Raw genomic sequence first — 19790 nt, 5'->3', positions numbered from 1 at the left:
GGATCAGGCTGCCTGAGATCTGATCTTGCCTCCACCAGGGTTCACTGTGTGGCCTTGGGCCAGTTACTGAGCTCTCTGTGCTTCAGCTTCTCCAACAAAACATGTGGCTGTTGGTAGTATCTGCCATATAGGGTTGCTGACATACTTGTAAAACACCTGGATGTTGTTATCACTGCTGCTATTACCGTGGACCCATGTCCTGCTACACTGACTGCGTCAGCAGGGTGTTCCTGGGGCAGTTCTTGTAGAACAAAGGAAGGACAAGACACTGGCTGTCCCACCCCTCTGTCTTCCAGGGGAAAAAGCTCCTGACTCAGCAGCAGCACCCAGGAAGTCAATCCAGCTGGGAGCAGCCACAAAGGAAGAGCTCAAAGGAAGTGGCTGGTCTCAGCTCACGGATATAGGGAACTTTTCCAGGGCACGGTCACTGAGCATATCCCTCTGTGGTTAGGCAGGCCCTGGGCTAGGCACTCTGGGGGATTCAAGGGAGATCTATACAGTTCTCCCAAACATGTTTCTAGGCCCACGTGTGTTGCTCACTTCAGTCTTTATCCATCTCCAAATGGCTTCCTACCCCTAGCTTCTGAGTCTAAGTCCTCACCTCTCTATCTAGTTCTACCAGACTATAGACACACCTTACTGCCACCAGTCCCACTCCCTCAGTCTAATTTCCACTGGTGGCCTGATTATGTCACTTTAAGACAAGGCCCTTCATAACCCAGCCCTAACTGTCTTTACTGTGAACAAACCCAACTGCTTGCTGATTCCTACATAAGTGGGATGGCCTGTACATCCCTAGTTTTCCAGACAGTCCTAGTATTTGCCTATTGTCCCAGCATAATTCTTTTAAAAATTTTTATTAAATTTATTGGGGTGGCATTAGTTAATAAGATTATATGTTTCAAGGGTACAATTCTATATCTCATCATCTGAATATTGCATTGTGTGCTCACCATCCAAAGTCAAATCTTCTTCTGTCACCATGTATTTGACCCCGTTTACCCTCTTCTACCTCCCTCTACCCCATTCCCTCTGGTAACCACCATACTATTATCTGTATTTATGAGTGTTTGTTTGTTTTTGTTCATTTATTGCTTTCTGTTTTATATCCCACATATGAGTGAAATCATATGGTTCTTGTTTGTTTGGTTTTTGTCTGACTTGTTTCACTTAGCATGATATTCTCAAGATCCATACATCTTGTAATGAATGACAGTATTTCATCTTTTCTTATGGCTGAGCAGTATTCTATTGTATGTATATACCACATCTTCTTTATCCAATCATCTACTGAGGGAGACTTAAGTTGTTTCCATGTCTTAGCTACCATGAATAATGCTGCAGTGAACAAAGAAGTACATATAAATATTTACAAATAAATGTTTTCAAAATTTTCACGTAGATGCCCCGAAGAGGTATTGCCAGGTCATATGGTAGCTCTATTCTTAATTTATTTTGGAACCTCCATATTGTTTTCCATAGCGGCTGTTTACATTCCCACCAGAAATGAATGAGGGTTCCTTTTTCTTCACAACCTCTCTAACACTTGTTATTTCTTGTCTTATTGATAATAACGATTCTAACAGGTGTGAGGTGGTATTTCATTATGGTTTTGATTTGCATTTCCCTAATAGCTAGTGAAGTTGAACATCTTTTCATACATCTGATGGCCATTTGTATGCCTTCTTGGGAGAAGTATCTGTTCAGGTCCTCTACCCATTTTTTTTTTTTATTAGATTGTTTTGTTGTTGAGTTGTATGTATCCTCTATATATTTTGGATATTAGCCCCTTGTTGGAGGTATCACTTCCGTTTGGCTGCTTGCTTTTTAGTTTTGCTGATGGTTTCTTTTGCTCTGCAGAAGCTTTTTAGTTTGATATAGTCTTATTCATTTATTTTTGCTTTTGCTTCCCTTTATCCAATCCCTTGCCTTTGAGATCAAATTCATAATATCCTCTCTAATACCAACGCCCATAAGTTTAGTACCTATGTTGTCTTCTATGTAATTTATTGTTTCAGGTCTTATACTTAGGTCTTTGATCTCAGCATAATTCTTTTTTTAAAAATTTAATAAATCTTTATTGTTCAGATTATTACAATTGTTCCTCTTTCCCCCCTCCCAAAGCTCCCCTCCACCCGGTTCTCACCCCACCCTCTGCCCTTACCTCCCCCCCACTGTCCTCATCCATAGGTGTACGATTTTTGTCCAGTCTCTTCCCGCAACCCCTTTCCCCCCAAGAATTGTCAGTCCACTCCCTTTCTATGCCCCTGATTCTATTATATTCACCCGTTTATTCTGTTCATCAGATTTTTTTATTCACTTGATTTTTAGGTTCACTTGTTGATAGATATGTATTTGTTGTTCATAATTTTTATCTTTACCTTTTTCTTCTTCTTCCTCTTCTTAAAGAATACCTTTCAGCATTTCATATAATACTGGTTTGGTGGTGATGAACTCCTTTAGCTTTTTCTTATCTGTGAAGCTCTTTATCTGCCCTTCAATTCTGAATGATAGCTTTGCTGGGTAGAGTAGTCTTGGTTGTAGGTTCTTGCTATTCATCACTTTGAATATTTCTTGCCACTCCCGTCTGGCCTGCATAGTTTCTGTTGAGAAATCAGCTGACAGTCGTATGGGTGCTCCCTTGTAGGTAACTAACTGTTTTTCTCTTGCTGCTTTTAATATTCTCTCTTTGTCTTTTGCTCTTGGCATTTTAATTATGATGTGTCTTGGCGTGGTCCTCTTTGGATTCCTTTTGTTTGGGGTTCTCTGCACTTCCTGGACTTGTAAGTCTATTTCTTTCACCAGGTGGGGGAAGTTTTCGGTCATTATTTCTTCAAATAGGTTTTCAGTATCTTGCTCTCTCTCTTCTTCTGGCACCCCCATAATTCAGATGGTGGTACGCTTGAGGTTGTCCCAGAGGCTCCTTACACTATCTTTAAATTTTTGGATTCTTTTTTCTTTTTGCTTTTTCAGCTGAGTGTTTTTTGCTTCTTTGTATTTCAACCCTTTGACTTGATTCTTGTGGTCCTCTAGTCTGCTGTTAGGTCTCTGTGTAATATTTTTTATTTCAGTCAGTGTATGCTTAATTTCTAGTTGGTCCTTTTTCATATCCTCGAGGGTCTCACTAAATTTATCGGCCTTTTCTAGGAAATTCTTGAAAAACCTTATGACCGTAGTTTTGAACTCTATATCCAGTCGTTTGTTTTCCTCCATTTCTTTCATTTGTGATTTGTTTCTTTGTCTTTGCATTTTTGCTGCTTCCCTGAGTTGGTAGAGTAGCTTTGTGTGGTAGGTGTCCTCTAGGGTCCAGTGGCTCAGCCTTCCCCAGTTACCTGAGGTGGACACTCTTGGTGCACCCCTTTGTGGACTGTGTGCTCAGCCTTGTTGTAGTTAAGTCTTGATTGTTGTTGCTATCACTGGGAGGAATTGACCTCCAGGCCAACTGGCGTGAGGATCAGCTGTGTCTACACTGGGAAAACTTCTGTGCTGGAGACACTCTTATGAGACAAGACTTGCAAAATTGCAAAAGCTTCTGTGCTCAATTTGGATGGGGCAGAGTTTCAGGGCGGAGCAGACAGCCTTGATTTCCTGTCAGCCCTGCCCTAATAGGCCCCTGGGTCTCAGTGTCCCTCGGTAATTGCTGCAAGCACCTCTGAGAGAAAGCTGCCCTCGAGTTTCACCCACTGCCAGACAGTCCCGTTTCTCCCCGAATGAGTCGGGGTTCCCAGAAACTTGCCCGGAACTGGAGTTCAGTGCAGTCGGGAGTTTCTGTCTCCCTCCCACTTTAGAAAGCCAGCCGCGCACTCAGCCTCCCGTGCATTCAGCAGTCAGTCCTCCAGACCTCTGCTTTTTGCAGCTCCTGAGTCTCAGTGTGCTTTCTCTTTCCCTGACAGTCCAGATTCCCCCCTGAATGAGTCTGGTTTCCCAGTGTCTTGCCCAGGATTGGAGTTCAGTGCAGTCGGGAGCTTCCTTCTCCCTCCACTTTAGAAAGCCAGCCGCACACTCAGCCGCCCGTGCACACAGCCGCCCATCCTCTCCGCGTGCGAGTCTCCGTACCTCAGCCTTTTGCAGCTCCTCTGAGTCTCAATGTGCTTTTCTCTTTTCTTCTAGTTGTAGAATTTCCACTCAGCCAGCTTTCCTGTGGTTCTGGATGGTGTCCATTTTGTCTTTTAGTTGTAGTTTTGATATTGTTGTGTGAGGCAGCAGTTTAAGTGTTTACCTATGCCACCATCTTGGTTTCTCTTCTCAGCATAATTCTTAATAGCACTCCCTTTCACTCTCCAAAGGATTTCTGTTTGGAGGGTAAATCCTTTACCCAGATACAAGGCCTATGGTTTCCTGTCTCTGTACCCTTGCTCTTAGATTTCCCTGTCCAGAATGCTCGTTGTCCCTTATGTCCATGTCTAAATGCCCAGCTTTTGCCTACACCCTACAGCTACTTCACTCCATCTCCATGAAGCTCCCTGACCCATTCTCTGTGAGCAGAAATGATTCTCTTCCACCTGCCATCACCTGAAGCTTTATGGCTGTGCTTGTTCTTGTTCTCTGAGGGCAGGTGCCTGCAACCCTGTCTCAGCTCACATGGTGGGCAGCAAACTCTTGGAGGGCAGGGTCATGTCTAATTGGTCCCTGTATCCTTTTGATTCACCCAGGCCAGAGCCTCATTCAGTGCAAACAAGTGCTGATGAGCCTTTACCCCAAATGCCTGTGTTTCCTGCTCTCCTTTCCTGCAGGAAAAGCGCATGTCAAAGGCAACAGAGGTAATGATGCAGTATGTGGAGAACCTGAAGAGGACGTATGAGAAGGACCATGCAGAGCTCATGGAATTTAAAAAACTGGCAAATCAGAATTCAAGCCGCAGCTGCGGTCCCTCTGGTAAGGAACCAGAGTCCTGCCCTTATCTTGGGCCTGCAATGTGGATCCCTGATGTCTCCAGGCTGGAATTGCACCTAACAGGGCTGCCCCAGGACGCATTTCAGATTGAGCAAGGTTCACTGCCCCTGCCAAATGCTGCCCACAAAGGCTTCCAGCAGCTGCTCCAAAGGGGCCAAACATGAATGGCCCCAAAGCAACTGTGACACAGAGAACCAGAGCAGCTAACTCTGACTTGAAGCCCACGGTTTGTGAGAGCTCACTCCACTTTGTGAAATGAGAGACCCCAGACCCTTTGTGCTTTGGGGCCTCCTTCAGGCAACACATACTTTAGACCTTATCCTGGAAAGCATTAGGGATCCAACCAAAGATTTTAGTCAGGGAAATGACATGATCATATGCGGAGTTTAGAAGGTTCCCTCTGACTATTATAAGGCCAGTACATTCCTGGGCAAAGCCAGAGACAGGGAATGCCACGAAGCTGCTATTACAACAGCCCAGGTAGAAGATGAAGTCTGGGTAGTGAAGAGGGAGTGAGAGCCTGGCTAAGGGAGACACTGCTGAGATGAATAACAGACTCATGAGCAAGACAAATGTTTTAAAGAAATACTCTTTTATAAAAGGTTCTATAAAATTGCTATAGGACAGCCTTGGGCAAACTACGGCCCGCGGGCCGGATCCGGCTGTTCTATCCGGTTCTCTTGCTCTCCCCTCCGCTCCTTTACTATGAATTTATATTAGTTCACACAAACACTCCATCCATGCTTTTGTTCTGGCCCTCCGGTCCAGTTTAAGAACCCATTGTGGCCCTCGAGTCAAAAAGTTTGCCCACCCCTGCTATAGGAGCACAGAGGAGGGGGGCAAGCTGAGGTAGTCAAGGAAAGTGTCTGGGCAGTATTTTAAAGTAAAAATAGGAGTTCTTCAGGTAAAAGGGAGAAACACATCCTGGTGGTATTAACAGCATGTACAGAGGTGTGTGGTTGCCGGGTTGAGGTATGATGACAGGCTGAAGGTGAGACTTGGTACATCAGGGCCACATGCCAGGCCTTTGTCCCTTAGGCAATAAAGGAGTCACTGGTGAGTTGACATCACCCAACATTGTCAGATTGTATTTTGAGGAGATCTATCTGACTTGAGGGTGGGTGATGCTTGAGGGAAGGGCAGACGCTAAGGCATGGAGACGGGTTAAGAGGCTCCTGAGGCGCGCAGGAGGAGGACAGTGCCTTGGAACAGAAAGTCTCCTTAGGCTGCCAGGGTTTAGGCCAGCCGTGGGCAAACTACGGCCTGCGGGCCGGATCTGGCTGTTCTATCTGGTTCTCTTGCTCTCCCCTCTGCTCCTTTACTTTGAATTTATATTAGTTCACACAAACACTCCATCCATGCTTTTGTTCCGGCCCTCCGGTCCAGTTTAAGAACCCATTGTGGCCCTCGAGTCAAAAAGTTTGCCCACCCCTGGTTTAGGCTCTGGCTGATGCTGGTGGTGTCAGTGGGAGAAAACAGACATTTTAGGGACAGGAATCCCCGTGGAATGCAAACATCCGTGTTACCAAGAGCGGGAGGAGGGAAAGTACAGAAACTGTAACAGATGGAGAAACCTTTATAAACAGGAGGTTTCACAAGTTTCCTGGGGAATATCACTGATGCTTCCCAGCTCCAGAATGTCTGCTCTGGATCTTGGCAGCGAGGTTCCTGACCCATATGAGCCTGGGCCTCTAACAAACCACTCCCTGTTAGTGCTGGAAGTTGGGGAAGTTGCCATCAAAGAAACCTTAGTACCTGGCTCTCATATTATCGCCCTGCAAGTTGTAGTGTCCCATGTGGACCACCTTAGCCAAGATTTATGAAATGAGCAGGTACCCATTCATTCTACAGGCGTGTATTAGCACCTTTGGTGTGTCCACATGATAGAGAGGTAAAGGGCACACAGTCCTGACCAAAAGGAGCTCCCAAACCTGTGGGGAGAGCAGGGCAGAATAGCCAGTGCTGTGACAGAAGTAAGCAGACTTCCATGGGGAGCACACTGCACAGCCCCCCCTTCAGTCTGGGGGGTGATGAGAAAGTGCCTACAGTAAGAAGGGAGCAGGTAGCTGAGTCTTGAATGGTGAATAAGGCTTCAGACATTTGTTCCCACTCCACTGTTTTTTCAAGCTATACCTCAGCTTGGCTCATACAGAGGGGCCAGCACCCACCAACAGGTGTGTCCATCAGATACTCTATGACCATTCCCTAATATACAGTGTTTGTTTGTAAGCCTTTACATGGTTTCTGGCAATCTTTGTCTTTGCCGGAGACTCTAAAGACTACAGTGAAATAAAAATACCTCTGATTTCAAAAGAAGTGATACACATTTAAAAGAAAAATATGACGCCTATTTTTTTCCTAAATATGAAACATGCAGATTGTCTGCATTTTGGATTTTTTTCTTAAGAAAGATTTTAGGAGTGTAACTATTAGTCATGGGAAAAACATACTTATAAGGCTCTTAAAGCAAATTATTTTCAAATAACCCATTGATATTTCCATTTAATGAGTTACAATAATGCTCAATTCATTGTGCTGTTGACACTTTTGCCCTTCCCTTTAAAAAATATCTTTGACTTTGATGGGTCAAAATTGTATCTCATCTCATAGTTTTAATTTGTATTTTTTGACCTTTTCAAGTGTTCCCTGGACATTTGTATTTCCATTTTCATAAATTCTCTAATTATAACTTTTGCTCACTTATAAGATTAGTATTTTATTAATTTGTATGAACTCTTCATATATAAAGATTATTTTTCTGGTTCTGCTATTTTGGCTGACTAGGACACTTCAAACCCTTTAACCACAAATACTTTTTGCTGGAAAAAGATAAAGCAAACATTAGTCTAAAAGAATAGCTGAATCTACAAGAACAGAAATTGAAGTACTCAGATACAAGAAAAGAAAAGAGAACTGAAACCAAGCTGACCCTGCAGCCTCCTTGAAACCAGAGTCAGCCTCAGTTATCTGGGCACTGGGCTTTGCGCTTGCACACAATCTGAGATGTGGCCCTCAATACCCATGGCAGAGGTGACTCTGAGCCTCCCATAGACTTTCCAAGGTCTGCATCTTTAGACAAGAAAAAAACAATCACCAAACAGCAGAGAAAGAAATCAAGGAAGTTTGTCTGTTTTTCCCTGAGCTCTAGTAGGAAAAAATACTTTCTCCTTCCTCATAGGAAAAGTGCCTGCTCCAAAAGTACAGGCCATTACAGAAGTGATGATGCAATATGCAGAGAATCTGAGAGGAGCATGACATGAGGCCTCTGGCCCATAGATGCCATGGTTTAGTTTCTAATTATCTGTTCCCTGCTGAAGGCTACTCTGAAAAACTTACCTGAGTTCTCTTCTCTGTTCCCTCCTGTTGCAGAAGACGGGGTCCCTCGCACAGCGCGGTCCATGTCCCTCTCTCTGGGAAAGGTATGCATGTTCAAGGGATACCAGGGCTCCTGGAGGAAGTACAACAGAAGTTTCCACAGTTACCCAGGAGATCATTCATTCCTGGACCCACAGGGGATTGCGGGGCCGGGGGGTGGGGGGGGGGGAGGGGAAGGAAAGAACCTCTGGATAGAGTCTCTAATTTGGCTCCCCACACCTTCTAGCTCATCCTCCAGCCTTCTCTTGCTCATAGTTTTCCTGACTGGAACATCCCTTAAATGAACATAAAATGATGCATAAACCTTGGTATTGCTATAGTTTTCATACACTATCAAGGATGTTACCCAGAGACTGGGGGTCATTTCTGTTTAATTTCTTCAGTATTTAATAACCTAAAATAGAAACATGCTGAGACACCACTCACCACTGACAGAAAAGTTGTGTCAACTTTGGCTACTCTCTCCATACCAACTCCCACCACCATCATTACCCCAAAGCAAAACTATCCAGTGAATGTTATTACAGGAGTAGGAATGAGTAGGTATATTCAGGGCCTTTCTGAATGGTGGGTGCTGCTCCCTTCATGACAGTGAGCCTCCATCTTTCTATAGAACATGCCCCGCCGGAGGGTCAGCGTTGCTGTGGTTCCCAAGTTTAATGCCCTGAACCTGCCCAGTCAGCCTCCAAGCTCATCACCCATCCCCTCCTTACCTGCCCTGGTGAGTATGATCATGTTTGCCAGCTGACCCTATTTGACCTCTCCCTCAGACTCACTACTATGTGGGTGACCTAGGTGTGGGCAAAGTCAATAAGGTGAGTTCATTCCCAGCACAGATTCTGGGCCATGGGCTTAAAAAGCCAAATTTAGACTAGGCTCCATGTTTTCCACTGCCCTGAGAAGATAGTAAGTGGTATCCTTTTTCATGCTTAAACCACACCATCCAAGGTGGGTACGATTTTGTCCCACTCTGCAATGGGCTTCAACACCTGAGCTACATTTTGTAGTGGTAGAGCTGAGCTTTGAACCATAGGCTCTCTGATTCTAGAGCGTGTATTCTTTAAAAAACAAACAATTCATTTTATTTTAAATTTTTTATACTTTCAGTCACTTTCAAACACATTCAAATTTTACAAAGTTGCAACTTTGGCATATAAAAAATTGGGGGTAGGAACAAAATTTCTTCCAGAACTGGCTAAAGAATGTCACAGTGTTTTAGAGTTTGGACTTCAAAGTAACACCAGATCTGAGTTCCAACTATGATTTCCCCTTTTTAGCTTGTGACATTAGGCAAGTTATTTCATCTCTCTTTGTCTCACTTTTTCCAAAGCTTGAATTCTTAAACCCAATGTTATTCTGTCTTGATTCTTTGCAATCTTGTTTATAACAATGAAAAGATGGAGACTACTCAAATGTCCATTAATAAGAGATTGGTTAAATAAATTATGGACATCCCTATAAGAAGTTTTTATATGCAGTTGCTAAAAATGATGATTAGAATATAAATACAGGGTGGGGCAAAAGTAGATTTATAGTTGTGAGTACATGAAACAGAGTTTAGTGTTATATTATTGTTTATTAATTGTTGTATTATTTTCCATATCAACAACTATAAACCTACTTTTTCCCCACCCTGTATTTATAGACATGAAAAAATTTTCAAATTAGTGAAAAGGAGTTAAATACAAAAACAGTATATACTGTATAATTCTGTTTTGTAGTTTTTAAAAGTGGTTTTCTGGGTGTAGAAAGAAAATTCTGGAAGCATATATGTAAAACTATTAATAATGGTTATCTATAGACAATGATAAAAACACAGGTGATTTTTAACTTCTTTTTTTTCAGTTTTTTTTAATTTCAAGAAAAACGATCTTAAATATAATAATGTTACATGAAATAAACACTAATATCTCAAGAAAAATGATTTTAAATATGTTACATGCAATAAACACCAATTATTCAGGAAAAATGATTTTAAATATAATATTACATGCAATAAACATTAATATTTCAAGAATAAAAGGATTTTAAGTATAAATATATTACCAAAACTGTACTAACATAGTATGATATCACAACAGTTGTAGGAAATATTAAAAATCTGCAAATAACAGGATTACTTCTATTATATTCTAGTATATTTTTTCCTCTCTGGCTCTATTTTGGTTCATCAGTTTATGTTGCTCATTATATTCCACAATTGAGTGAGATCATAGAATATTTATCTTTCTCCAACTGGGTTATTTCGCTTAGCATGATGCTTTCAAAGTCTATTTTGTCAGGTATGAGTATTGCTACTCCAGCTTTTATTTTATTTTCCATTTGCATGGAAAATTATTTTTCATCCCTTCATTTTCATCCTGTGTGTGTCTTTTGTTTTGAGGTCAGTCTCTTGTAGACAGCATATAGTTGGGTCATCTTTTTGTATCCATTCAGCTACCCTACACCTTTTGATTGGAGCATTTAATCCAGTTACATTTAGGGTTATTATTGAGAGGTACTTATTTATAGCCATTTTAATTCTGTACTAAAATGGTTTCTCTCTCTGTTTCTTCTCAGCAATCTCTTACAGCAATCCGTTTAGCATTTCTTATAATGCTGGCTTGGTGGTGATGAACTCCTTTAGCGTTTTTTTGTCTGGGAAGCTCTTTATTTGACTGTCTATTTTGAATGATAGTCTTGCCGGATATAGTAACTTGGTTTCAGATACTTGCTTTCCATTACTTTGAGTACTTCATGCCTTTCCCTTCTGGCCTGTAGAGTTTCTTATGAGAAGTCAGGTGTCAGCCTTATGGGAACTCCTTTGTAGGTAACAGTTTTCTTTTGTCTTACTGCCTTTAAGATTCTCTCTTTGTCTTTAATTTTTGGTGTTTTAATTATGATGTGTTTGGGCATGGGTCTGTTTGGGTTCTTCTTCTTTGGGGTTCTCTGTGCCTCCTGAACTTGTGTGATTTTTTCCTTACTAGGTTAGGGAAGTTTTCTACCATTATTTCTTCAAACACCTTCTCTATTCCTTTCTCTCTTTCTGCCTTTTCTGGCACACCTACTATTCTAATATTGTTATGTTTCACATTATCCCACAGCTCCCTTAAGATATCCTCCTGTTTCTTAATGTATTTTTTTTTTTTTGGTTCTCTAATTGAGTGATATTTTCAACTCTGTCTTCTAATTCACTGATTCAATCCTCAGCTTCCCCTAATCTGCTGTGTATTCCTTCCAATGTGTTCTTTGTGTTATGTCATTCTTTATCTCAGACTGTTCTTTTTTCATAGTTACTATATCTTTTTTCATACTGTTGAGCATTTTAAACATCATTACTCTGAACTCTGTTTCAGATCAATTTCTTATCTCTGCTTCATTTATCTCTTCTTCTGGAAAATTCACTAGTTCTTTCATTTGGGGGTTGTTTCTTTGTTTCCTCATTTTGGTTGTCTGTTTGGGTTTGTGACTATGTTTTAGGTAGATCCTCTATACCTCTCAATCTCTAATGCAGGACAGTGTTAAAGGCTGTTTCTGACTAATTGGATCAGGCAAAGCCTCAAAGCCTCCAGAGACCTTGATGCTGTCTTATAGTTCTATAATAAGAATGTATTACTTATAATCAGAAAAAAAATCAATTTCAATTTTTTTAAACAAAGACAGTTCCTATATAACAAGATATTTTCCAGCTCCCCAGTCTTTGTGAACCTGCTTAATCCTGTCTAACACTTCTAATTCTTTCTCCAGTTGTTCCTCCATGCCCTGTCCATGACTAGCAGTACTCTATAAGGAAACAATCTGATATGTAAGCAATAGGTGAAGTAGATTCAAGCTCTATTGTGCCAAGAGGTGGCAATAACTCCTAAACTTCTTTCACCTCTTCCTGCCTTGAACATTTCAATCATCTTTGAAATCAACATAAACTCCCAGATCATCCACTAAACCAAAGGAGCCTAAAATTTTTTTTAAAGGAGCTTAGGGAGGGCTAGTTAGTATGCTTTAAAGAAACATACTAACTAGTCCTCCCTAAGCTCCTTTAAAAAGTGAGATAATTTGAGGGGAGAAAATTTAAAGGACCTATTTCCCATACTATACTAAATGTATAAATGTGGTTTCCAAATATATTCCTTTAGGCTAGGGGCAACCAGAGCTATACATTCAAATGATGTGGGGCTAAACATTCCATGCTGGAGCCCACCCCAAGATTCTGGATTGGATCAGTACTTTCAAAAATCTCTCCCAGGTGATTTGATGTGCAGCCAGAGTTGAGAACCATTGTTTAAATCAAATCCATTACAACAAAACAATGTGATAGTCCTTGGATATTTATCATAAGAAGTTTATGATGGCTTGAGCTTTTGGTAAGGACAGGCATCTCCTGAGAATTTTATCTCCAGGGCAGTGATGGGCTTGCATGAATCTATCCCAGGGACCTTGGGGTCTGTGTTTAGTAGGAGGCCCACTGGTATTTAATCCAAGTCAGTAAATGGGACAGAGAAAAATGGATCGCTCCCCTCCAGAACAGAGCCTCAAATAGAAACACTCTTTGCTCAACAAAACTCAAAGAGGAAAAGTAAAAATTGCAAGTTGCATGTGCCCCAGAGGTAAACAACACCTAAGAAAGGAGGTCAGAGAAGGCCTGAGAAAAGAGTCAACACATGGTATCAAGTGAAGGTTAGAGAGTGTCAGGAGTGAGGGAAGGGAAAGAAGAGGAGCAACAGCCCCTCTACCCCCAGTATCATCAGACACCCAGCAGCCCCAGTTTCTTCCTTCCTCTCTAATCCTTTATTCTCTGTCTCCGTTCAGTCAGAATCGTCCAGTGGGAAAGGCAATCTACCTGTTGTCACCTCAGCACTGCCTGCACTTTTGGAAAAGTAAGTGTCGATTTTTTTCCTCTGAACTTTTGGGATCTCTGAGGAAAATTTCCTCAACTCACCTTTCTTCCCATCCTTACTCCCTACATGCTACAGAAAGAAAATTAAGTTTTAGGAGAAATAAGTAGCACTCTGAGACAAAGATTTCAGACCTAGTTTGCAAAATTCCTAGACCAGGGAGATGCTATGGCATTGGTCAAGAGTACCATGATCTAAGGAGAGCCCACTGGAGATGGAAGTCTTCTCTGTTAGTTGGGACTCTTTTGGATACAGATATAAGAAATCCCCAACTCAAAGGGGCTTAATTAAATCCAGAGGAGGGGCTTCCCCAGATGTGGTACAGCAGGGCCCCAGCTCAGCCTCTCTACAATTTCCTGGCCTCTGCCCACTTTATATATTGATTTAATCATCAGTCTTATGGCAAATGGCTGCTAATTCAGGTATTCTATCTAGACACAGCATTTTCTAGAGGAAAAAGGACCATTTCCCCCCATGTTTCTTTCTTAGGAATGAACCCAAAAGCCTTTCTTCAGTCTTCCTTATCTTGTTGGCAGATTTGGTCCTTTTGTAAACCAATCACAGGCTTTGGGAATGGGATTGTCATCGTAGTCTTAAACTATCCCCTGGAGATAGGAAGAGAGGCCCAGCTTTCCATAAAGGAAAATGGCTTTGTAAGGAAGAATAAATTCTCAAACAAAATCATGTCACTGTTAGGAAGTAGGAAGGAGATGAGTATCAGATAGGCAAACAACAGTGTCTGCTATGCCTAACTATTCTAGGCATCTTTACAATTTGTAGGTCTTTTCATCCTCAGTCAAAGCAAGGCAGGCTGTTTTCTATACACTCAGAGGAGTTTGTAACTTGCTTTTCTAATTCTTTCATTTGCTTGCTGGAAAACATCTGGACCACAGCTGCCACCTCTCAGAAATTTTCCCTTGTGTCTTTCCTCACTTGGTAGAACATACACCTATATTCTTCCTTCTTCCTTGCCTTGAGATAACTTTAGTCCTTTATTTTTCATTGCTATTAGAATAGTTTTGCCTGACCGGGTAAAAAATGTCCATGTTGGGCCCCTTTGCAGTACAGACAAGTTCCCAAGATCCTCACCCCCAGACCTAGCAATGTTTTCCTCCACTCTCAGTACATTAACCACAAAGCTATCCCTCCATGACTCACCCCACATTGGTCTTAAAGTTTTCCCAGCATTTCTTCTTTTTGCCACCTAACCCCGCATAAGCTTACAGTTCCTTGATGTTGTATAGGGTATTTTTGTTTATTTGTTTCCCTGTTTTCCTGATCACTATAAGGAAATTATAAAGGGATGACAAGCTAACAACCATGTGGACGTAACCAAGTTTACATAATCTTACCAAGTCCCTAGAGTCATAGTGTCCCGTGGTCTCTGAATCTCTCCAGAAATAGTCACTTATACCCTGAATGAGAAGCACACTAAAATTCTCCCTTCCAATCCTGCCTTTTAGATGCACCAACCTCTTTTCCAGGAAGGTCCCCAACATGGCCCTGTTTCCAACTCTTGGCCCACAGAGCTAATAAGAGCAGAAGATTTATGTCCCCACTCTCCTCAAGGAACTGACAATGATGAGGCAGGGCCTGGACCCTGCAGAACTAATGTGCAGGCCAGCTGAGAACGTCTATCTGAGGCAGTGAGGAGCATCAAGAACCTGAGGTAAACTTGGTAGGAAAAAGTGAGGTGCAAAATTGGAGACAACAGGCAGCAGCCCCAAATTAGAAGTGGCAAAGAATGAGCATCAGTGGTGACAAAAATGTCTATAACTCATTTTTTTTAACGTATATTTTTATTGATATCAGAGAGGAAAGGAGAGGGAGAGAGAGAGAGAAACATCAATGATGAGAGAGAATTATTGATCAGCTGCCTCTTGCATGCCCCACACTAGGGATTGAGCCTGCAACCTGGGCATGTGCCCTGACTGGGAATTGAACTATGACCTCCTAGTTCATAGGTCGATGCTCAACCATGAGCGATGCCAGCTGGTTAGCAGCTCACTCTTATGGGCTACCCAGAGAGATCACCATAATACATTACCTCTACTGTGGCTGACTCACCTGTTGGGAATACACCCAGCCAATAAATATGGCTGTAAAAAGGGGAGGGAGTATTCAAAGGAGGAGGGATTCAGGACTAACAGCAGCTTCCCCCATGGATTTCTAAAAGGTGCTAAATGATTTCCATCTGAATTCATGAAGCTGGAAACATTTAACAGATTGCTAAGAGACTTAAGAGTGAGACCATCTGTGAGTGAAAATAAATTCATATCTTCTAACAAATACAGTCAATTCTAGCTACCTTCTTCATATTGTTAAAAAGAAGATATTCAGCTTGATGTTAAAAAGATGTCACATTTCTCTAAGCATACAGTGACTAAACAAGAAGGGAAATGGCTAAGCAGGTGAAAGATGATGAGAAGATAAAATTGCCTGCAGCTAGTTTTTAGCAAATACCTACATTGACTGCATGCTCAATGTGATTTGAGAAAATTCTGAGCCTTGTTCTTGTAGGTCACTTCCTAGTAAACTGCTCTTCATTTTTAACAAGGGGCTAAGAACCTGTAGATTTAGAGAAAAATAAGAAAGTGACACATGCAGTAGTCCCCCCTGATTCATGCAGAATACATGCCAAGACTCCCAGTGGATGCCTGAAACTGTAGATAGTACTGAACCCTATATATACTGTTCTCTCTCTCTCTCTCTCTCTCTCTCTCTCTCTCTCTCTCTCTCACACACACACACATAATAGTTTAATTTATAAATTTTCCTCTGTAAGAGATTAACAACAACTAAAAATAAAATAGGACAGTTATAATAGCCTATATAATAAAGGAGTAATATGCAAATTAACCCACCAGCCACACCCACCAGCCATGCCCACCAGCCAATCAGGAGGGAATATGCAAATAAACCCAACCAAGATGGCTGCAGCCACAGAGATCAGGAGGGAGGCTTGGGTTTCCCTGGCAATGGAGGAAGCCAAGCTTTCCGCCTGCCCTTGCCGGCCCAGGCCTCCACTCAGTGCTACAAAGTTTCAATTATAGAAGATAAATAAAGCCCAACAGAAATGGGGCAGCCACGGAGCTGGAGAGAGCAGGAGGCTAGGGTTGCCCGCGACGATGGAGGAAGCCAAGCTTCTGCAGCCCTGGCCTGTTTGGCCTTCGCTTAAGGCTACAAAGTTTTAATTATAGAAGATACATAAATCCCAACAGAAATGGCTGCCACCATGGAGCGAGCAGAAGGCTTGGCTCCACTCCAGGCTACAAAGTTTCAATTGTAGAAGATAAATAAATCCCAGATACCAGGGCCTCCGCTTGGGTCACCAGGGGGCGTGGCCGGCCTGCAAACCACCACAGGCCCCTCGCCCAGGCTGCCCCACACCCCAAGGGAACCCCCAGCCTGATCCAGGACACCCTTCAGGGCAAACCAGCTGGCCCCCACCCATGCACCAGGCCTCTATCCTATCTAATAAAAGAATAATATGCAGATTGACCATCACTCCAACACACAAGATGGCTGCCCCCATGTGGTCCAAGATCCTGCCCCCATGTGGACACAAGATAGCCACCACAAGATGGCCAGCAGGGGAGGGCAGTTGGGGGTGATCAAGCCTGCAGGGGAGGGCAGTTAGGGGTGACTGGGCCGGCAGAGGAGGGAAGTTGGGGGTGACTGGGTCTGCAGGGAAGAGCAGTTGGGGGGGACCCAGGCCTGCAGGGGAGAGCAGTTGGGGGGTACCAGGCCTGCAGGGGAGGGCAGTTAGGGGTGGCCAGGCCTGCAGGGGAAGGCAGTTAGGGGCAAACAGGCTGGCAGGGGAGCAGTTAGGTATCAATCAGGCTGGCAGGGGAGTGGTTAGGGGGTGATCAGGCTGGCAGGCAGAAGCAGTTAGGGGCAATCAGGAAGGCAAGCAGGCGAGCAGTTGGGAGCCAGCAGTCCTGGATTGTGAGAGGGATGTCCGACTGCCCGTTTAGGCCCAATCCCACTGGGATTGGGCCTAAACGGGCAGTCGGACATCCCTCGAGGGGTCCCAGATTGGAGAGGGTGCAGGCTGGGCTGAGGGACACCCAACCCCCTGTGCACAAATTTCGTGCTCCAGGCCTCTAGTACTATAATAAAAGTTATGTGACTGTGGTCTTTCTCTCTCTCTCATATTTTATTGTATGTACTCACCTTTTCACTTAAAGGAAGCACTTTACAGCTTCTCTTTGGCTTGTTCAAATTGCCAGCATCACTACTCTTGCAGTTTGGGCCCATTATTAAGTAAAATAAAGGTCACTTGAGTACATGACAGTTGATCCACTAAGTGATTACTAAGTATAAGCCGTAGCATATACAGCATGGATATACTGACAAAGGGATGATTCAAGTCCATTGCAGGATGGAACAGAGCAATGTGAGATTTCATCATTCTACTCTGAACAGTATGCAATTTAAAACTTATGAATTGTTTATTTCTGGAATTTTTCATGTAATATTTTTGGATTGTGGTTAACTATGGGTAACTAAAACCACAGAAAATGAAACTTGGGATAATACGGGACTACTATATATATTTTTAATTTTTTTATTAAAATTTTTTAAATTACAGATTACATTCAATATTATTTTGTATTAGTTTCAGGTGTACAGCATAGGGGACTATTATATTTAAAGTTTCATGAAGATTAAAACAGAACAAAACTCAAGAACAGTTTCACAAAGTAGAAGAACTATTTATTATTTTTCATTCTTTCATTTCTTTAACAATTAATGACCAAGGGCCAGGTACATAGAATGCACTCAGGGAGCTCAAAGTCTAATGGGAAAGATGGGTGGGAAACAGGCCAGTATAATGCAATGTGATGGGTGATAGCATAAGGAAGTACAGGTTGCTAAGGGAACAACACACACAACAATCAGCACCTTACCCCATATTTTGTATTGTGGGAGGGAGGGCTTTCCAAAATGTTTCCTCTAGAAATTTACTTTTAAAGTGAAACCTGAAAGGTATACAGTTAACTAAGTGACCTAGAGGCTAACGACATTCCAGATATGTGAGAAAGTATGAAGTCAAGGAATAATAATGATGATGATAATTACTCTGGCTATTTCAAAAGTGTAGAAAAATTGCCAGTGTCTCACTTTATGCGAAGTGCTATTTCCAATTGCTTTACATTAATGATATAATTTAATCTTTATAATAATCCCATAAGATAGGTATAGTATTAATATCTCTATTTTATAGATGAGGAAACTGAAACTCAGAGAAATCATCCCTTGCCTGAGGTTACACAGCTGATAGCAGAATTCATACTCTTAACCTGTTAATAGGTTCTCCAACTAGAAGAATAGAAGGAAGTCCAGTATGACTAGAGAGAAGAGATGGATTTAAGAGCTGTTTTTGAAAGAGCTCTTGTGGAAGGACCTGCTGATTGGCCAGGTGTTGAGTGGAAGGCAGAGAATGGTGGGAGTGAGGGTGTACACGGAGCCATTCACTGGGATCAAATAAGCCACATATATGGCTAATGTACAGGACTAGTATATAAAAGGGATCATTATACTGATAAATTACTGGACAATTTTAACTATGATCTCTAAAATAACAATTTTTCTACACTTTTGAAATAGCCAGGGTAAATTGCTTAAAGATTTCATATGACATCACATATGTACTGTAAGCAACTCCCCTTTGCAGATAGTATTCTGGAATGAATTAGCCCTCAATCAACTAGTAGAGGGCCCCAGGAATCTGGGACTGACTAATAGGGATTAAGGAAGCTTTTGTAGCTCAGGTCCCCTGGGTTGGTCTTGTCTGAGGGAGCTGTGGCAGTAGTGGTGACTTAGAGACATTGCTGAGCCCAAGAAGGTAAGATGTGTCCATTAGTAAGTGTTGTAGTCACTTTCAAATGTTGTTTACCACATGGAAAAGATACATTTTAATATACCTGCTGGTCAAACACATTTTGACTAAATAACCCTCATGTCACTGAGAGCTGAGCATAATGAAAAACATTGTTGACTTGGTGGACATGAGAGAACAATAAGCCTCATTATCATGAATCATCCCCCCAAAAAAAGCATACAAAATTTCAGCTGGGAATAGATACCACAATCCATGAGCATTTGGCTCAGAAATCCCTAGGTTGGGCACAAGCTGTGTGGGCTCAGCTCCAAGTTTAAAGGTATGAATAAAGATTCCTTCAGCTCCACCCAAACACCGGGTTTCAGAAAATAACCATCTACAGTGAGAACCTGCCTATTTTACAAGATCAATAGGCAGCAACTGGATGAGCCACAGTAAAGTCAATGTAACTCAGCAAACACTTAAAGGCACTTACTGCCAAGCACCTTTCCAATTCAAACATTCTCTTTCCCTGCAGTCACAGTCACATGGAGAGATGGGCATGTAGATAAAACATAAAATCACCCCATCTCCAAGTTATGCTGTAACAGATGTAATGAGGGCACAGAGAAAGGGAGAGATCAACTTTAACCACAGGGTGTGGGAGAAGGGAAACACTGGCAAAAATGCCACAGAGGAGAAGGTATTTGACCTGCGTCTTAAAGATACTCAAGGAGAAACTTCCAGGTAGCTGGAGAAGATATTTCAGGCACTGTAAGCTCAGTCTGGAGGTCAGGATATAACTGCAAACGTTTCACATATTG

General features: G+C 42.2%; 1 protein-coding gene across 3 annotated transcripts in view; it reads left to right on the top strand.

Moving 5' to 3' along the window:
* IRAG1 (inositol 1,4,5-triphosphate receptor associated 1) overlaps positions 1-19790 on the top strand; it is a gene marked incomplete at its 5' end in the record, with an annotated part of 128146 nt that overhangs the window by 93094 nt on the left and 15262 nt on the right. For all 3 annotated transcript variants that reach the window (XM_080688407.1, XM_080688406.1, XM_080688405.1), the window contains 4 exons: positions 4734-4875; positions 8263-8312; positions 8882-8989; positions 13054-13121. In XM_080688407.1, the coding sequence (XP_080544533.1) occupies positions 4734-4875; positions 8263-8312; positions 8882-8989; positions 13054-13121 (368 nt within the window). The remainder of the gene's footprint in view (positions 1-4733; positions 4876-8262; positions 8313-8881; positions 8990-13053; positions 13122-19790) is intronic.

Source organism: Plecotus auritus (assembly GCF_963455305.1).
Source record: "Plecotus auritus genome assembly, chromosome: 9".
Taxonomy (NCBI): Eukaryota; Metazoa; Chordata; class Mammalia; order Chiroptera; family Vespertilionidae; genus Plecotus; species Plecotus auritus.
The sequence above is the reverse complement of the archived record's forward strand: the minus strand, read 5'-3'. Positions and strand labels throughout refer to the sequence as shown.